A 20368-nucleotide genomic window follows, 5' to 3' on the forward strand; every position below is an offset into this window, starting at 1 on the left:
TGCTTCATTTCACAAAGTTTTTTTCATGTGAACCTGGCCCATAGTACATGATACCTACATAAGCAACACTCTTATCCCTCTTGTTTAAAGGCCTTTAGCCATGTAGTTCATTGCTGCAAAGAGCAGCAACCCTTGGTTATATGGAAAGAGTTAAGGAAAGTTTTCTTTCCTTGAAGAAAAGGGTAGTAAATGTTTTAACAAGGCAGTATAAAAGTGATTGAGATTGCAGACATAGAGTCAGACTACCTAGGTTTGAATTCTGGCTCTGGCAGATACTAGCAATTTTCTCGTGTAAGTTTCTTAATCATTCTTTGCCTGTTCATCTGATTACGGGGATAATAATAGTACATACTTTATAGGATTGTTGTCAGGATTAAATGAGTTAATATCTGTAAAGTATTTAGATCTATGCCTGCCTCACTATGAGCTATAGAAGCATTATTTTGATTGCACTTTAGATTGCATTAAGAGAGGAAAGCTTAAATTTCATTAAAGTGAATAGGATCGTCAGTGTTTACTTTGTTGGCAATGCTCAGGAGCATAGTTTTGGAATCTAAGGATCCCACCAGCTCCATCTGCCTTCCATTCCAGGTTACAGCCATTTTGTGGCAATTATGGCCCAAACACAAATCATTTGGCACCATTTCTTAAATAACGGGCCATAATTATTTGCTTATCCATTTTTTTTGCTAACTTCCTGTTAGTTAATTGTATAAACCTTATATTCAAACAGATTAAAAGACAATGTTTTATGTCAGCCCAGTATCACAGACATTTGTCAACAGCACTTTAACACAGATGATTTAAAAGGATAGGTAGAATAGCATCAAACTCCAGATTCTAGAACTAGACAGACTTGCTTGCGATTGGACAAGTTGTATGACACTGAGCAAATTAATTAATCTCTGTAATTTGGGATATTTAGAGTATCTATGTCACAAAGTCATTGTAAAGATTAAATGAACAAAAGCATGTAGGCAGTTCAACTGGTTAGTATCTTAGGCGAGATATGGTGATAGCTTGGACTGGGCTAGTAAGAATGGAAATTGAGAGAAGTTTATGGATTCTAGAAATATTTGGGAAGATAAATTAAGTTGCATAAATATGAGAGATAGAAGAAGAGGACGATGTCGAGGATGATTTCCATATTTTTGGCTTGAACAGCTGGGTGGGTGGAGGTACCACTTAAGAAGATGAGAAAGACTGAAGGAAGAACAGATACTGGGAAGGTTGGAAACAATTCACAGTTTACTTTTGGAATGGTAAGCTTGAAATATCTGTGAAATTCAAATATATTTGATGTGGTTTTGAATACTGATCCTTTGTGAGTTACGTTCATTACAATTATCTTCTGTTTGTAACCATTTATAATTTATTAATGTACCCATATTGACAAGTAACATAACCTTGAATCTGACTTCAAGATTGATGGCTGTCAATAATGTCTTGAAACTTGAAAGGTAGGGAAAAGTTGAGAGTTTCAAAATATCTCTAGCAGAAAGATTCTTTTGTCTCTTTTCATTATGTTTAAGGTTGAATCTTATGAAATTTCCATTTTTCTTTATTGAGGTTGTGATAGTCTACAACCTTGTGAAATTTCAGTTGTACATTATTGTTTGTCAGTCATATTATAGGTGCACCACTTCACCCTTTGTGCCCGCCCCCCATGCGCCTTTCCCCTGGTAACCACTAATCTGTTCTCTTTGTCCATGTGTTTATCTTCCATGTATGAGTGGAGTCATACAGAGTTTGTCTTTTTCTATTTGGCTTATTTCACTGAACATAATACCCTCAAGGTCCATCCATGTTGTTGTGAATGGGATGATTTTATCCTTTTTTATGACTGAATAGTATTCCATTGTGTATATACACCATATCTTCTTTATCGAGTCATCAGTCAATGGGCACTTAGGTTGCTTCCATGTCTTGGCTATTGTGAATAATGCTGTGATAAACATAGGGGTGCATGGGTCTCTTTGAAAGGCTGATTTCAGGTTCTTTGAATAAATACTCAGTAGTGGAATGTCTGGGTTATATGGTATTTCTATTTTTAATTTTTTGAGATATCTCCATACTGTTTTTCATAGTGGCTGCACCAGTTTGCATTCCCACTAGCAGTGTGTGAGGGTTCCTTTTTCTCCACAACCTCTCCAACATTTGTTATTTTTTGTTTTGGCTATTTTAGCCATTCTAACAGGTGTAAGGTGATATCTTAGTCTAGTTTTGATTTGCATTTCCCTGATGATCAGTGATGACGAGCATCTTTTCATGTGCCTACTGGCCATCTATATATCTTCTTGGAGAAATGTCTGTTCATATCCCCTGCCCATTTTTTGATTGGGTTGTTTGATTTTTTGTTGTTGAGTTCTGTGAGTTTTTTATATATTTGGAGATTAACCCTTCATTGGATATATGATTTGCAAGTATTTTTTCCCAGTTGGTGGGTTATGTTTTTGTTTCAATCCTGTTTTACTTTGCCTTGAAGAAGCTCTTTAGTCTGGTGAAGTCTCATTTGTTTATTCTTTCTATTGTTTCCCTTGTCTGAGAATACATCATGTCTGAAAAGATCCTTTTAAGACTGATGTCAAGGAGTGAACTGCCTATATTTTCTTCTAGAAGTCTTATGGTTTCAGGTCTTACCTTTAAGTCTTTGATCCATTTTGAGCTTATTTTTGTGAATGGTGTAAAAGAATGGTCTATTTTCATTCTTTTACATGTGGCTGTCTAGTTTTCCCAATATCATTTGTTGAAGAGACTTTCTTTTCTCCATTGTAAATTCTACCTCCTTTGTCGAAGATTAGCTGTCCATAGATGTGTGGTTTTATTTCTGGGCTTTCAATTCTGTTCCATTGATCTGTGTTCCATTGATCTGTTTTTGTACCAGTACCATGCTGTTTTGATTACGATAGCTTTGTAGTATATTTTGAAGTCAGAGATTGTGATGCCTCCACCTTTGTTCTTTTTTCTCAGAATTGCTTTAGCAATTCAGGGTCTTTTGTTGCCCCATGTGAATTTTAGGATTCTTTGTTCTATTTCTGTGAAGAATGTCATTGGGATTCTGATTGGGATTGCATTGAATCTGTATATTGCTTTAGGTAGTATGGACATTTTAACTATGTTTATTCTTCCAATCCATGTGCATGGAATGTCTTTCCATCTCTTTATGTTGTCAGTTTTTTTCAAGAAAGTCTTGTAGTTTTCATTGTATAGGTCTTTCACTTCTTTGGTTAAGTTCACTCCAAGGTATTTTATTCTTTTTGTTGCAATTGTGAATGGGATTGTGTTCTTGAGTTCTCTGTTAGTTTGTTATTAGAATATAGAAATGCTACTAATTTATGTAAGTTGATTTTGTACCCTGCAACTTTGCTGTAATTGTTGATTACTTCTAGTAGCTTTCTGATGGATTTTTTAGGGTTTTCTATATATACAATCGTGTCATCTGCAGACAGCAAGAGTTTCACTTCTTCATTGCCTATTTGGATTCCTTTTATTTCTTTTTCCTGCTTAATTGCTCTGGCCAAAATCTCCAGTACTATGTTGAGTAAGAGTGATGAGAGTTGGCACCTTTGTCTTCTTCCTGTTCTCAGAGGGATGGCATTCAGTTTTTCCACATTGAGTATGATGTTGGCTGTGGGTTGTCATACATGGCCTTTATTATGTTGAGGTAATTTCCTTCTATACTCATTTTATTGAGAGTTTTTATCATAAATGGATGTTGGTTCTTGTTAAATGCTTTCTTTGCGTCTATTGAAATGATCATGTGGTTTTTGTTCCTCATTTTGTTAGTGTTGTGTATCACATTGATTGACTTGCGGATGTTGAACCATCCCTGTGTCCCAGGTATAAATCCCACTTGATCATGGTGTATGATCTTTTTAAGGTATCGCTGTATATGGTTTGCCAATATTTTGTTGAGGATTTTTGCATTTATGTTCATCAGTGATATTGCCGTGTAGTTTTCCTTCTTTGTGTTGTCCTTGTCTGGTTTTGGGATCAGGGTGATGTTGGCCTCATAGAATGTGTTAGGAAGTGCTGCGTCTTCCTCAATTTTCTAGAATAGGTTGAGAAGGATAGCTATTAATCTTCTTTGAACGTTTGGTAGAATTCTCCAGAGAAGCCATCTGGTCCTGGACTTTTATTTTGAAGGAGGTTTTTGATTACTGTTTGACTCTCTTTACTTGCGATTGGTCTATTCGGAGTCTCTATTTCTTCTTGAGTCAGTTTTGGGAGGTTATAAGAGTTTAGGAATTTATCCATTTCTTCTAGGTTGTCCAATTTGTTGGCATGTAGTTTTTCATAGTATTCTCTTATAATCTTTTGTATTTCTGTGGTGCCCATTGTGATTTCTCCTCTTTCATTTCTGATTTTATTTATTTGAGTCTTCTCTCTTTTTTTTCATAGTGAGCCTGGGTAATGGTTTGTCAGTTTTGTTTATTTTCTCAAAGAACCAGCTCTTTGTTTCATTTATCCTTTCTACTGTCTTTTTTGTTTCAATTTCATTTATTTCTGCTCTTATTTTTATTATTTCCCTCTTCTACTGACTTTGGGCTTTGTTCTTCTTTTTCTAATTCTGTTAGGTGTAGTTTGAGATTGCTTATTTGAGATTTTTCTTGTTTATTGAGCTGAGCCTGTATTGCAATGAATTTCCCTCTTAGGACTGCTTTTCCTGTATCCCAAATGAGTTGGTATGGTGGGTTTTCATTTTCATTTGTCTCTGGATAGTATTTGATTTCTTCTTTCATTTCTTCAATAATCCATTGGTCCTTCAGTAGCATGTCGTTTAATCTCCACATCTTTGCCCCTTTCCCAGCTTTATTCTTGTAATTGATTTCTAGTTTCAAAGCATTATGGTTGGAAAAGATGCTTGATATTATTTCCATCCTCTTAAATTTGTTGAGGCTTGCTTTGTTTCCCAACATATGGTCTATCCTTGAGAATGTTCCATGCGTACTTGAGAAGAATGTGTAACCTGCTGTTTTTGGATGGAGTGTTCTATATACATCTATTAAGTCCATCTGGTCTAGTTTTTCATTTAATTCTACAATTTCCTTGTTAACTTTCTCTCTGGATGATCTGTCCGTTGGTGTTAGTGTGAAATTGCCATTGTTTAAGATCAAAAATGTCTAATATTGGTAACTTCATATGGTTCAATTTAATGTTTAGACACCAAATAGTGGTCCTTTATTTTTGAAGATGTTTTCAATTATGCTATATCATAAAATGCTACGGCATTTTTATGCATTCAAATATACTCCTAGTCCTTTAATCATCATTAAACACAAATACACTTTTTAAAAGATAACACATTTAAAATATGCCAAAATTAAGGTAAATTTTTCATCCAGATTATTTAATTGGATTAAAATAAAATTACATCCATGTGACATTATAAAATATATTTTACACATAACTGTTCTTATAAATGTTTTGTTCTATACTAATGTACAATTTATACTTTGTTCCTGTACAAAGGAGTTAAATAACAGAATCATCTTAATGTTTAAAGCTAAAGCCTGTAATTTCCTTGTGTGTGTCTTTCTGGGTTAGGACCATGTGGTATTTGTGTTTCATTTCTCTTGGTGTAGGGTACTCTCCTAGGCAATTCCTAAAAATGTAAATTTTCTTTCATCTTGTACCTATGGATTGATTGGATACAAGATGATAACTTACAGTTTTGCATTCTCATAAATCCATTGGCCTTGGATATCTGCCTCCCATTTAGATTTTATTGAGCTGTATTTTACCTAATGAAAAGTCTTAGCTTTTTAAAGGAAATAATTTTGACCTGTAAATTTTGTCATATAAAAGGTGTAGATTTTATATTAGTGTTCTTTCTCCAGTTGATGTCTCCAGTGTAAATAGTAAATCAGTGGTAGTAATAAGGGCAGCTGATGGGGATGTAGGCTGTGTGTGTGTCTATGTGTGTGAGACATATGGCACATAACTGAAATTAGTGACATAGCTATGTACTAGTTTAAAGTCAAATATGCTAGATTTTATTGTTCATAAAGAAATTTTCTTAGTAGATATACTTAGCAGTATAATCACAGAAAGATTTATATGAAGTAAAATAAAATAATCTTGAAGATTTGATTTTAAAATTGGACATTTTAAAAACCTTTAAATATCTTAAATTTCCATTTTAATTTTCCTAAAATCAAGTATGAGTTTAAGGTATATATTATAAGAGCACTAATTGTATAACTTTGTAGCAACAGGTTAGCCAAAGAAAAATCTGTCAAATTTGGCAGTGGTTCAGAAAATATGTGAACCTGTCACTGTAAGCAGTCTCAAAAGGCAAAATGCTTTACAGGAGCTAATTAACCTTAGAAAATAATTACACAAATATGCAAATGTTGTTTAGATAATTCCATGCATTATCAGCTCAGGTAGTCCATCATAAATGCAGACCCTGCAATGCCTAGGTAGCAGAATCTGGCCTAGTTGATAAGGCTGTGGTTACTGCATCACTTCTCTTTGGCATTTAAGGATTAATGATGGCACAAGTACATCAGGAAATTCAACCTGTACTCTGAAGACAGACGAGTTCCACAGTGTAAATATCCTATGCATTCTACCACCAGCAAACTCTAATTAATGGATGTACTTCTTGTCTTTTCGTGCACTTTGTACATTTGCATATTCTAAAATCATCCAGCTTGAATTTACTTAATACAAAATGCATTCTGATGTGAAACTCTTGGAGGAACCTGTAGAGTAGATTTTGTGTGCTTGCATTTCTGTAATTGAGGCATATTAGTAAATCTTTCCTATTGAAATCTGTTAGTTTCAAAATACACTGCTCATAATATACACTCTGGATTATGGTTTATGAATATATAATGGTTGTGAACACAACGTGGGCTGCATGTTGGAACAACACAAATTTGCCTTAGAACAGCATCACCTCCCTTATTCCAATTTTAGTAAGGTATTATGTCAAAAATATATATTAAAAACTACTCTAAGTTTATTAATTCCTGTGCTACCTTTATTGTGCTTAACTGTTGTAGGAGGCAGCAAATATTTGGCAGAATTTGTTACATCTTAAAATGATGGGGATCTGGCTAGTTTAAACATTGTGAATAGTAAAAAGCCATAATTTTGTAAAAGCCTTGGGAAATAGTCACATATGAAAGCCAAGTTTTTTACTGCTAAAGTTTATCCCCTTTATCACCTGTTTTTTGAAATAATATTTTGAGTAAAACTATTTCTTAATTTTATGTCACTAGTCCTTCAAAAAGTGGAATTCACATAGTGTCGTTAGCTTTCCTTGACGGTTCAGGATCACCGTTGCTCCTGTCAGTTACTGTGCTTTAAATGCACTTGTGTTGCTCAGTAGCAATAGTCTCAGTCTATTGCCCTCTATGTGCTCTTCCAATTTTTGTGGTTTCTCTGTTTCTTCACTTATTATCAAACTTTCAGCTATCACTTCTTCCTCTTAAACCTATTTGAAACCACCCTTCTGATTTGCTGCTTGTAAATGTGCAGTGGGTTCAGACCAGATATTAGAATTTGTTAGATATGAAGGTGTGAAGACCCTGCTCAGATGCTGATTCCCCCTAAGAAGCCAGCAGTTGTCAATCAGTAGGATTTCTTATTTTTTGTTGTTTACTTATTTTATTATAAAAATCATGCATTTTGTAGAAATTTTGGAGAGTTCAAAAAAATATAAAGAAGCTAAAAATACTCATAATCCCACCATCAAAAGCTCAGCTGCTTTTACTATTTTTGATTCCTTCTAGTCTTTTTCAAGCCTTTTTATAATAGTGAAAATTATACCACATATAAAGTTAGATGAACTGCATGTATCATTTCATAAACTCATTGAATGGCTGCCTGTTACTTCCTTAGACATATAAGCTATACTTTACTTAAATATTTATTTCTGCATTGTTGAACATTTACTCTCCATCCAAATTTTTGCTTTTATAAATGCGACATTGATGAACATCTTTGAGCATCAATCATTTGCCACGTTCAGGTTATTCAAAGCTAGATTTCCTAAAATGGAGTTTAAATACTCTTTTGTCTTGCTTTTTGAAACACACTTAATGATATTTTGTTAATAGTATCGTTGTCAATAGCACTAGCATAGTTAGTCATTTATTAAATGCCTGTAGCATGCCTCTTATTTATAGCTTGAATCCAAAAGAGAATCTAGCTTCAAATCACTTATATTCTAGAAGGAAAGAGAGTGACATGGCAGATTAAAGAAACAGCAGGCTAGAGAAGAACCAATGAAATAGTACATACAGGATTCAGTTTAAGCTGCCGTGGCTAATAGTAGAGCTGACAGATAAACTTGAGCCAACAATATTTTGCAGGAGTTTTAGGATAATAATACATGTAAATAGATATAAATACCTTGCATATATTTCTTGTAAAATGTTGTACGTCAAAGGTTAGTGAAACTCTTTCTCCTTCTGCATGAGAATCTCACCTTCAGTTAACTTTCTAGCTCTTTGTCCCTGGAAGCCTGATAAGGTGGTGTCTTAAATTGGATTTCCTAAGTCACAGATTCTGAAGTTGCATGCAGGAAGTTTGTTGGGGAATTCTCTTGGGATCAGCACCTGTAGGGGAGTGAAAAAAATAGAATTTGGCAGGAGTTAAACTGCAGTACGGTCACAGCAAAGGCCTCATCTAACTCCATGGTAATCTCTGGATCTGGGATGGCTTTTCAGAGATTTTCTGCCTAAGCAAGATATAGGGCTTTTATAGAGCCATATCATTTCAACCAGTCTAAGTTGCCTCAGAGGTGGGATTGTAACTTTAGGCAAGATAGTGTTCTTTGGCTGAGAGCAATTCCTAGAGAGTGCCTCAGCTGGAGCTGTCAGCTGCTAACACTTGCACAGCTCAGGAAATAAGTGCTGTATAACTAAAGGGGGTTCTGGGAAGCATGCTATAGCATCTACTCTAAGTGGATGGTTGCTAGGCAACATTGTCTATGGTAGAAAATGACCCCTGATTGGTAAACTGCCTCTGAATTAGAAGGAATTATAATGGACTATAAATACCATAGCTTTGATTGTCCCTGAGGGTAGTAGCTCTTGTAATTGGGCATGTCACTTACAGGCAGGAACCCTGGAAGCCATGCCTGTGGAATTGTTGCAAGAGATATTGGTTTCTGTGGGATATAAGATTTTAAGTCAGGGTAACTCCTGCATATACCGAAGGTGAGTGTGATTCCCTTACTCCTGAGCTAACACCACATGGGCCAAAGAGAATAACTCCTGGAAGGCTATGTGGTCTGCTGCAGGAACTGTTGCGAGGCTCCCACTAAAAAGGAATGCCTGGTGCAGCCCTGATGGCAAACTGTGATTCCCACCCTGTATCTTTGGAGGTCAATGGATGTCAAGTGTGGCCCAGAGTAGTCTTGTGTACTTGTTTAGTTGCACTGGTAAGTAACTCCGTAAGTGGGTATTGTAGGCATTTTTTCAGATGAGTCTCACTTTTTAGAACGTTTTGTTTTAAAATCTAAAACTGCAGAATAATTTGATGATTTTAAAGTCAGGCTGAAAATATGTAAATACTTGAAGGTTTTTTTCCTACTGCTGATAGGCCACCGTTAAGAGATATTTGTCTCCATGGAAGAAAAGACTCAGCTATAGTACTAATCTCTGAAAACAGTAGTCTTTATGTGTGAACAGTGGAAAGAACTGTTCATTCTTAGCTCTCCTTTAGTCATAGATTGGTCATTTGGGCTTAGTTGGCAGTTTCCCTCATATCCTATGAGTCACAGAGTTTCACTGACTCTTCCTTTGTAATGACTCATTCCGTCCCTTCCTTTCCATTCACTCTGCTATCACCCTGAGTAGCAGTATAGTCTTTATCACCTCATATACGGATTACTGAACTGCTACCTTGAAAGTGCTCTCTGCCTTTAGATTTTGCCTAATCTGAGCTGCATTACCCATGAAATCCCAGACTAAATTCCATGATAGAGTTTTCTCTAGGGTTTTCAGCCTGTTCAGCCTGTGTAATCTAGATTTTCCTGGAGATAAGTTCCCTGGAAATAGTGAGAAGGAACACTGGAAAGATAGGTTTAGAGAAGATGTTGGCTAAAGAGTTCCGGGTATTTTTAGGCAATGGGAACCATTTCAGTAAAATGACCTTTTAGGCAGGACAATAGGTTGGTCAGAGCTAGGCTTCAGGAGAATTCATCTGGTAATACAATAAAGGAAAAGAATAGAAGAAATGAGACTAGTTAGGAATTTATGGTTAAGAGAACCCATAGTGAGGTGGGAATGGAAAGGATGGAATAGATAGGATCCCAATGGTATAAAGGAAGAATTGTTGACTGTGGGAAGAAAGCAGGAAGGACCTCACTGAGGTCAGATAGTGTGGATTTATAATGGGTCCATTGCTGTCCAGATAGGAATAGAGAAAGTAATACTCCTCACGCACTAATGCCTCTTATGTCTATGTGTTAACACCCTTCTGAAATTGCAGATGCATTAAAGGCCAGGATCACGGCTTACTTCTTATCATCCTTATACGTCCATTTCCAGCACAGAGCCTCTTGGGCACAGTTATCTAATCTCCTATATGTTTCTATTCTGTCCATATATAGAATAATATTTAGAACCAGTCCAGGTATTTAAGATTGTTAGTTCTGCCAACTGTCAGCAGGTGGAAACTCTGTTACCTCTCTTCCTGTTTCAGTTTTACGTTTATTTCATTGTGAGGTTTAACTAGGGTGACCAGATGCCTAGGTTTCCTCTGGCTAGTCCCAGTTTAGACCTGTTCTCCTAGAACAATTACTAATAATACCTTTCTTCACTCTCACACGTTTGTACAATAAGTTCTCTGGTCATTCTGGATATATGTTCAGAGAAGTGCTAAATATGTATTAATTTATAACTATAAAGAACACACTTGTGTATCTACCACTCCAATCAAGAACTGGAACACTGCCAGCCACCAGAAGCCTATTTCCCAATCACAACTCTGTCTCTATTCCTTAGAGTTAACTGCTATCATGATTTTTATGATAACCATTTTCCTTTTTAATCTAATGAAAGCTAACTTATCAAAGCCAAAAATGCCCTACAAGGATTTCCTTCCAGTTATTTTTCTTTTATTTATTTTGTATACTTTAAGTGTGGGTAATTTCATATTTATGTTACTAATAGATATCTTTGAAAGTATATTTGTGTTTTAGTATATGACTAAAGGTTGTAAGGAATCATCCTGAAGATAGATATTGTGTTTTCATTATTTATTTATTACACTACGATTTAATGAGCAAGACACAAGGCCAATTCTTGGCCTCAAGAATTTGTAATCTAACAAGCAACTTTAATACTACAGATCATTCAGTGCAATGATGGGAGTATGTACAAGATGTTGTTGTAGGACATTACCTAGCCTTAGAGATGATTGGGAAGACTTTCTAGAGAAGGTGATGTCTCATGTGAGTTCTGAAGACAACTTGGCATTATGCAGGTGAAGGTGGTGGATGAAGTGGTGGCAGAGCACAGGGGTCACTTTCCAAACAAAGGAAATAGCCCAGAGACAAGAAAAGTATGGCACAGTTAGGTCACTGCAATTTGTTCCCTGCAATTGGAACATAGAATGTGTTGTCTTTGGTCTCTCGTGAGGGAAAAGGGTGTCTTTTGGTTCAAAGTATTTTGCAGGGCAGTGGTGAGAGATAGAGTTCAAGGCAGAAGCCAGATCATAAAAGGCCTTAAGTGTCATACTGAGTTTAAACTTGATCCTGAGGGCAATGAGAAAACTTTGAAGAGTTCTAAGCAGGGAACAAGTAATATGGCAACATGATCATTTTTGCATTTTTGAAAAGTTGTTCTCACTGTAGTCTTAGAGCATATTTTAAATGAGCAGTCCTAGAAGCTTGGAAACTGGGCTGGAGACCATCACACTCATCCACTTGTGAAACGATGGTCGCTTGAGCTAAGCAAGAGGAAATGAGAATGGAGAGAAGTGGGTGGATTTAAGAGACAGCTGGGGATAGAATCAAGAGGATTTTAATGATTCATTATATGTGGGGTTTGAGGGAAAGAGAAATAAAAGATGTGGAGATTTCATCTGGAGGTGGGGAGCAAAGACAGTGACACAGGTTTGTAGAGGAAATTTTTAGTGCAGTGTTAAATTGGTTGAGTTGGAGGTGTCTGTGGGACATCCAAAAGGAAATGACCTTGGGTCTGGAGCTCTGGAGAGAAATTTAGGGCGGAGATAGACATTAAGGAACAATAGCTTCTAGGTGCCAAGCGAAACCATTCATATGGACCTTAATATGATATTATAAAGTTTCTGAGATGGAAAATGTGAATAGATGGTGTTCATTGTCTAATAACCATGACATTTTTAGGGAATTAGTCTTTTGGTGTTAAAGCTTCCAAGAAACGTTTGCACAAACATTTTCATGATCTGTTTAGTTTTTAGCAGTTTTGATTTTTGATCAGTATTATTTAGCTCTTTGGGGTTTTTTTCTTTTTCACGTTATCCAGGTTTTAGCTTTAACCACAATATGTGTCAGCTATAGAAACAAATACAATAATAATGAAGTTGTTATGGAACTTTTGGAATTAAAGCAACATGCATTCATTTCTTAGGGTTTAGCAAGTTAGGAGAAAACGTAAAGCCCTTGGGTTTATATGTTTAGATTTCTCCCAGTTCTAAAAATAAAATCTGTGTGGAAAATGCTTTTAGAAAAAAAGTATATTTTTTAAATAATCTAATAGAAAATATTTGTTGTTAATTTTCTGCTCATTGTCAGCTTACAGAGATACTTAAAATTTTTATAAAGCAAATGATTTAGATGTTGTATAAGTATTTTCATATATAAATATAGAAATGTATCTGAATTTTTTTAGTATCACACTGTTTTGTCATGAGACCACTATAACTTTCTGCTATGAAATTCTAATGTACTTAGATATATTTTAATATCTCAAATATACCTAGAATGCAATTTCCCCTCAAAAATGTGCTTATTTTAAATATTTTGTTTCAGAAAATTATTGTAACAGTTAAGCTTAGCAGTAATTTACTAATAGTTTAATACTAATTTATTCTCTAATTTGAATTTTCAGTGTAGTTCTATAGTGTTATTACTATTTTGAATGAGCTCTAACCGTCCTATTTTTTATGCTGTGTAAGCAAGTGTATAATTTAAGTTTTGATTACTATAATAATTAGATACAGGATATAATATATGATATTTGTTTTCTTTATAGGAAAATGGTTCTCCTGAAGAGCATACGGTCTATGTGTGGGACCATTTCATAGCCAAGTCTGCAGCCGAGAATGTATTTTTTGTTGCTCACAGCTATGGAGGACTTGCTTTTGTTGAACTGGTAAGTGCACATTTAACTCTGCTTTTAATTCCCAGACTCTTTACATGTTCATCCCCTCCACTCCTTTTTTTCTTGGTATCATTACTTTAAATTATTTTATAAAGGATGAAAATAAAGTATTTTGAGTAAATGATTTTGTGACATTTAAAGAGAGTACATAGACTTATTTATTTTATTGTGGCAGAGCTTTTCAATGCTAACCAGAAAGCTTTTGATTGTTCCTTATTTACATATTACTTTTTAATTTCGACATATAGCCCCAGTTTCCATACATCTTATGATATTTATGTTCCCTATTTTATGTGCACACCGTTGAAGTATATATTATCTATGAAGTGTTTAAAATTTCAAGAGATCCTTTGAATATTTGGGAATATTTTGATAATCTTTAACTGACTTTTGTCTCTACAAGTTAGTACTTGATCAGAATCTATATAATTAGTACTAAAAATATCAGAAAGCCTTTATTAATCTGCTTCTAAGTGGAACACATTGCTTGGCTATAAAAATCTTTGCATTTCAAAATAATCTGATTCTTGGAGTTAAGGTTATGTGTACATGATAGAAAAAGTTATTGAGATTTCTGAATTTCATCTGTATTATATGCAGAGTTACAAGTACTATATCTTGCACCAATATGAATGGTTAATGAGATATAATCAGTACTAAAAATGCACTAGTGAAGAATTCCTGCTCCTTGTGCATAACTCCTTATGTCACAGGAAGGTACCAGTGCTATAATAAAATGATTAATTTGATAAAAGTGCATTTGATGATTTTAAATCCAAGTAGCCTAAGGTGGACATTAAAAGGAGGCACAGCATTGGTTGTCTAATTTTATGTTTCTAAACTTTGCTCTATATTTCTCTTTGTCATGGAAATTAAATATATTTCCATGGCCTTTTCAACTTCCTCACACCTTATTGCTTATTGCTTACCCACATGATTTAGATATAAAACTGGTGGTGACACCTGAGAATACATTTGCTGACCTAAATTTGTAAATGCTTCGGCTCTCTTAAGATCAATAAATAAGCTAAATCATTCATTTCTTAAATTGATTTCACTTTTTAGAAATTATTTTTAAGTACTTTTAACTCTACTGAATTTATTTATTTTAGTATATAATAGATAAGATAGTTCTCTAACATGCTAGTATGACATACTTTTTAAAATGTGAATGTTGTCTTTCAAGTAGTTCCTTTAACCCTACAGATATAAATATATATATACGTACATGCGTATGTATGTGTGTAGCTGATGTTTTCTTTTTAAGCCATTAATTTACTTAAAACATAAAATTTCATTGACTTGTAGAGTAACTTAAAATATGTCTGAGAGTCTGCAAGACTAATCAAATCTAGTTTTTTTACTTTAAGACAGTTTATAAAACCCTTTTGTATATCAAATTGGGAATTTAAGTCAATTTTGGACAGTTTTAAAAATGAACTTAAGATGCCAGAGTAGCAGATGACCAGTGTGTCAGTCCTGTTTTGCCTGTCCTTCTTGTCACACACTGGTGGATATTTCTCCACTTTTGTTCCACTTTAATATAAAGCACACAGATGTTTCAGAACAAGACTTGACTTCTGACCTTGAGGCTATTAGGGTCAGGGTCCTCAGGGCCTGTGAAATTATCACAAGCTGAGCTAAAGTTTTTCTCCATCACAGGAAGTAACCAGTAAGTAAGAAGTTAAAAAGGAGCTTTGTCAGAGAGACAAGATGGTCTCAGTAAGGGTCAGCTTCTGTAGTCTGCTATCTCTGCAGGAGGTGCATGCATGGGAGGAGGAATATAATATAACCACTGGCACATCACATATCTGTCAGGCAGCACCAGGACTGAGAAGTCTATTTAATGTAATATACCTTGTTTAGGTTTTAAAATATTAATGGCGATTATCTCAACTTCATATATTTGCTACTTTTTGTTAAGTAACTTTGATGGGGGTATGGACTAGGGGAGTACAGATGGTGGCAACTAAAGAAAAAGTGGTTCCTGACCTGATAAAATGGATTCCTCTAAACAAATAACATTGTACACTGATGAGTTTTACATAACTTTTTGACAAAGCTTGATTAATATATTTAAGGCCATTGTGTTTCTACTTAAATTCAAAAGGATTTTTAAAAGAGAGCATTGATAAAGAAACAACTAAAAAAAATGGAAATATCTTTAAAACTTTTGCTTTTGCCTAAAGCTGAATAATATTCTTTCCTATTCTCCCCAGAATTCTTAGGGGGAAAGTTGTGGTATTTAAAATATTGACAAATATTCATTCTCTCAGAATTTTTCAACATAGGTGTATTATATAAAAGTGTTTTACATGGACTCAAAATTTGAATATTAACTTTACAAGAAAATGAATTGTGAACATATTAAATTATGGTTTAGTTTTTTTATCTCAGTAGTAGTATACACATCAGACGTCAAATCCTTTGGATTCCAGTAAAGTTGCACTGTTTTAAATTGTCGTAAAATTCTACTCCTGATTAAAGACTCTGTACACACACACATACTCTTCTTACGGAATAGTCCTAGTTTGCAGCATCGTGTTTGAATGCATAGAAACTGTTTTTCTCCCATTCTCATACAAGTTCACATTTTTATTTTTAGGTCATGAATTTTAAGAAAATTTACTGTAAATGTAAACTTTGTGGCAATGACAGTTTCACCAATAGATGCAATTACTTATAGTGCTTATTGTTTGAAAACAGGTGCCAGTCAGGACCTATTCTAAAATATATCTTGCCACTTACTAAATTAAAATTGTGCATAATTGTAGTTTAAAATTGAATGTGCTAATAGATTATCTGAAAATAAATTACTTTTAAATTTAGATCACAGAATAGTTGTAGAGCTTTCGTGTTTTGCTAATTGTTGTCTTTGAAAACTGAGCACGTAATTTATGATTATATCCTATCTTAAAGTGTTGAATTTCTTCTGAAGAATACATTATAGTTAGAGATTTATTTTCAAAGCCCATGTTCATTTTATGGTAGTAAATCTTGGAACTTGATCCAGTCTAACCTCATAAAAACGTGTACAGTTTACTATAATACTGAGAAAAATGATACTAAAAATGTGCCTTTCACTGCTTTTATTCACATCATATGGTAACAACTCAAATTTTAATTCTCCACACTTTCTGTGATCCTAGTAAAAGTAGATGTTGATAAGACAGCACTGGTAGCAATTCTAGCATTTACTCATTAAAAGCAAAAGGGAAGAACTATTTATTTTATGAATTGATAGTGAATTTTTGGAAGTAATATATCTACCCTATGTTATCTTTTCTGTATATTTAAAATAACACTGATATATAAAGTTAGTTATTAAACCATCATTTATGAAGCCTTAAATTTCTCTCTAGAAAATTCTCTTTTATATGTGATAGAATTAGTAGTAATAATCAGAATGCATTTACTAAATGCATGCAGAAAGACAGCTACAAATAACACGGCTTACTTTTGCTTTATATTAGTTGTTAAAAATTGAGCTCTTTTGTTGGAAATTAACTGTCATTAAAGAAAAATGCAGTTTTTAAGCATTTCCATCATCTCTTTCTCCAGCCACTTTGATGAAGTGATGATTCCATTGCTTCCATTGTTGGTCATTTCAAAGTGCTTTGCTCTTGTCTTTCTAGGTGATGGTCAGTTTGACAAAATTAAGTAACCTTAAAATTTTCTTTTATTGGTAAATGTTTGCTTTCCTTGTCAATGCCTGGTTTCCAATCTCAGCTCACCTTACCTTCTCTGTTTGCAGTGCTTAGTAAATCAACTTGCATTCAGATTTTTTGTCTTAGTCAAAGTGAGAGTGTTGATTTTTTTTTGTAAAAAACATTACACAATTTTAGTGAATATGTTTCATTAGTTTATTGAATCATCTTAGCTGATACAGAACTAATATTTTTTTCTTATTACTTTTATTTGCTTTTCCATATTATTAGTAGTGTGTTCACAACCACCATTAAAAACATCACTTAGAAATGTGTGAAAACCGCTTCTTTTGAAAGTGTATCTCTACCCACTTTTGATTTTGGTTTCTCCATGCTTGTCAGCACTTGATTGGCATCTCACTTGCATGTGAATTAAGGAATGAAGGGAACTCTTTTCCTGCCATTGTTCCATGCTGGGCTCCCTAGCCTCCAGGCAGCCTAAGCTGACCTTCAGCAGCTGAGAGAGGACTAGTTGTTGGACATAGCTGTGTGAGGACGTTCAACCTCAGTCTACTCTGAGTCAGTCTTTTAGAATTGGCCAGAGCATGATTTGGATTTACGCTGAAGAGAAAATGGAATGAGACTAAAAGAATTAGTTTTACCTTTAGTGACATCAGTTAACTGTGACCTTAAAGAAGCATCATTTACATTTTGTCTGGAAAGAACGAAGTAAATTGGATATTGGTAGGATATCTGCTTATTATGATCAATGAGAATAGCTGAAAGTTAGGCTGCTGGGAATCAAGAATTGAGGAGAGGGAGAATAAGGAGAGAGCAACCAAAGAAAAATTGAGCCATAATAGTATCAAAATAATTCAGGCCCCAAACACTTCTTACAAACCTACTTAAAAATGTAGGTAATTCAGTAAAAATAAGTTACCATTTGTAATATAACTTGAATTTCTGATTTGGCTGCCTGCATGATACAAATAGCACGTTAATATATGGAATGATTACAACTTGTTTTATGGAATGCTGTCTTAATTCTTTAGTTGTTTTAAAAATGAAAACAATTTAGTTTTTGCAAGCTCTTTGAAAGAGGAACCAGAGGTTATATCATTTTTACCTCTATTCAGTTTTATTTCATGCCATGCATATAGTAGAAATACTATCTTTTGATTGGTTGTTGATAAAGCTAATTTTAGGAGTTAGACGCAAGAGTCCGAGTGAGATCCAATGAAGGGCTTTACCGCCACAGAAGTAGTGGGAATGGCAAGGAAGAAGCACACGTTAGAGATGTTAAGGAGACAAATTCTCCATGGCTTAGTGACATTGGATCTGGAAAAGTGAATGAGGAGAAAGAGGGTAGTAGTCTATCCTTCTCCACACCCACCTACAGAAGCGTGTCAAAGTGGATATGAAGAATCCAAACACAACAGATAAAAAGTAGTGAACAGTGATTATGCAGATATGTAGGTATTTGGGGAAACAGTTGGCACATACTGGATATTTAATAATTATGGTTAATAGAATAAATGAGTTATCAAATGAGAGTTTTAAAAAGAAAAGGTGAGAGTTAGATATACAGACGTGATTTGTTAATAAGCACCACAGGAGTTACCCATGTATTGAGGTTTAACTTTTTTTCAGCTTTTACTCAAATAATTTTTAATACATATTAGGAGGACCCACTGTTTAAAAGAATGACTCAGTTTGTTAGTTTTTATGTTGACTCCTCTCTTTTTGTCCCATATCTAACCAGACAACTCATTTTGTCAGTTTTTTTTCTCTGAAGTATTGATCATCCCTTTTCCTCTTTGTGCCCACTGTTGTTAACTTCCTCATTTCACAGCTATATCACTACACTCTTCTACTCATTTTCCCACTGACTCTCTTTACCCTCTATTCCATCCTGTATACCACACCCTGGTTGATATTGTTTGAATACCCTTTTTACCATGCCATTCCAGAATCACATTGGCTCCCTATTGTCTACTGCTTCATCTCTCCTCTCTGTAAATTTAAGTCCTTCCATATATTGTGATTCTCTCTTTCCAACTGTATTTTTTCCAATAGAAACTTTGGTTTCTAGTCTTAATTTCCTTACTGCCATTGTTCTGTCTCAGCTGACCTCTACCCCTGGCCTCCAAACACAGTGTAGTAGAAGAACCCGAAACTTGGAAGGAAGTAACCTGGATGTGAATCCTAGTTCTGATACCTACAAATTATGATAACTTGGGTCATATCCCTTATGTGTGTCTTCCTCTGTAAGTACCTACCTATAGCAAAGTTTGAGGATTAATTTAGAAAATTCCTGGTTTTTAGGAATTAAATCAATGTTAGTTGAATATGAATCTAAATACCCACAGGATATGCTCATTCTCATTTTTGCTAATGCTGTTTCCCTTCCTAAGTGAAAAGATTTTTCTCCTTACTAGATTTTTCACAAAGTATTCTCAATTAACTCCCCTTTTTTCTATAGTATTTGCATGTTTCACAATTGAAAACTTTAGTACATACTAATTAGTTTTAAGTTATCTTTTATCTCTAAATCTTATCTTGCCCAAATCATCTGGAAACAACTTGGGGCTAAAGAGTCTAATATTCTTACTCCACCCCCCTCCAAGTTTGGGAACAGTATATATTACAACAACATGAGCAGTCTTAAATATCTGCACAGTTAATTGACTGATATATAGAATTTAAACATTAACAATAACTCTTTTACTAGTTAAACTTATTCATTATTCCAGCCCTCCATTTGAATATTGACTATTGGGAACTCTGCCTTATCAATTCTTTCACTTTAGACAGTGTTCCCTTTTTGTTCCTGGTGTTAGTCTATTATAGTTTCCTCTCTGCTGGTGACCCCAACCCTCAGGCTGACTGAGAAGATTGCTTCTCTATGACTCACTCTTCAAAGTATAGTCTTCTGAATCAAAGAGGAAATTATTAAACTAAGTTATAATTGCATCCTCATAATGTTATATGGCAGTGTGTGGAATAAGTGTAAGAAACTTTCCACTTTATCCCCAATCATGAGTTTAACATTACTTTTAATTTAGTAATTAGCTTACTTCTGCTTGTTTTCATGTTTTTAAGTTTTAAAAAATTGAGGTATAATTCAGTTATCTTTTTTGAGATATAATTAAGATTTATTGAGCTTTATTGAGATATAATTCACATGCCATAAAATTCATCTTTTAAAGTGTACAATTCCATGGTTTTTATCATATTCATAGAATTGTACAGCCATCACCATTTAATTTTAAAACACTTTCATCACCCCTAAAGAAACTTTCATGCCCATTAGTCATCACTCCTCATACTTAAAATCCCACCAGCAATGTGTCAGGGTTCCAATTCCTCCACAGCCTCATCAACAGTTATACT

The 20368-nt window shown here is 34.4% G+C and overlaps 1 protein-coding gene across 32 annotated transcripts in view; it reads left to right on the forward strand.

Annotated features, from left to right (window-relative positions):
- ARB2A (ARB2 cotranscriptional regulator A) overlaps window positions 1–20368 on the forward strand; it is a 382974-nt gene that overhangs the window by 202384 nt on the left and 160222 nt on the right. For all 32 annotated transcript variants that reach the window (XM_070571447.1, XM_070571452.1, XM_070571445.1 and 29 more), the window contains one exon: window positions 13200–13319. In XM_070571447.1, coding sequence (XP_070427548.1) covers window positions 13200–13319 — 120 coding nt within the window. The remainder of the gene's footprint in view (window positions 1–13199; window positions 13320–20368) is intronic.

The sequence above is a fragment of the Equus przewalskii genome, chromosome 13, assembly GCF_037783145.1.
Source record: "Equus przewalskii isolate Varuska chromosome 13, EquPr2, whole genome shotgun sequence".
Lineage (NCBI taxonomy): Eukaryota > Metazoa > Chordata > Mammalia > Perissodactyla > Equidae > Equus > Equus przewalskii.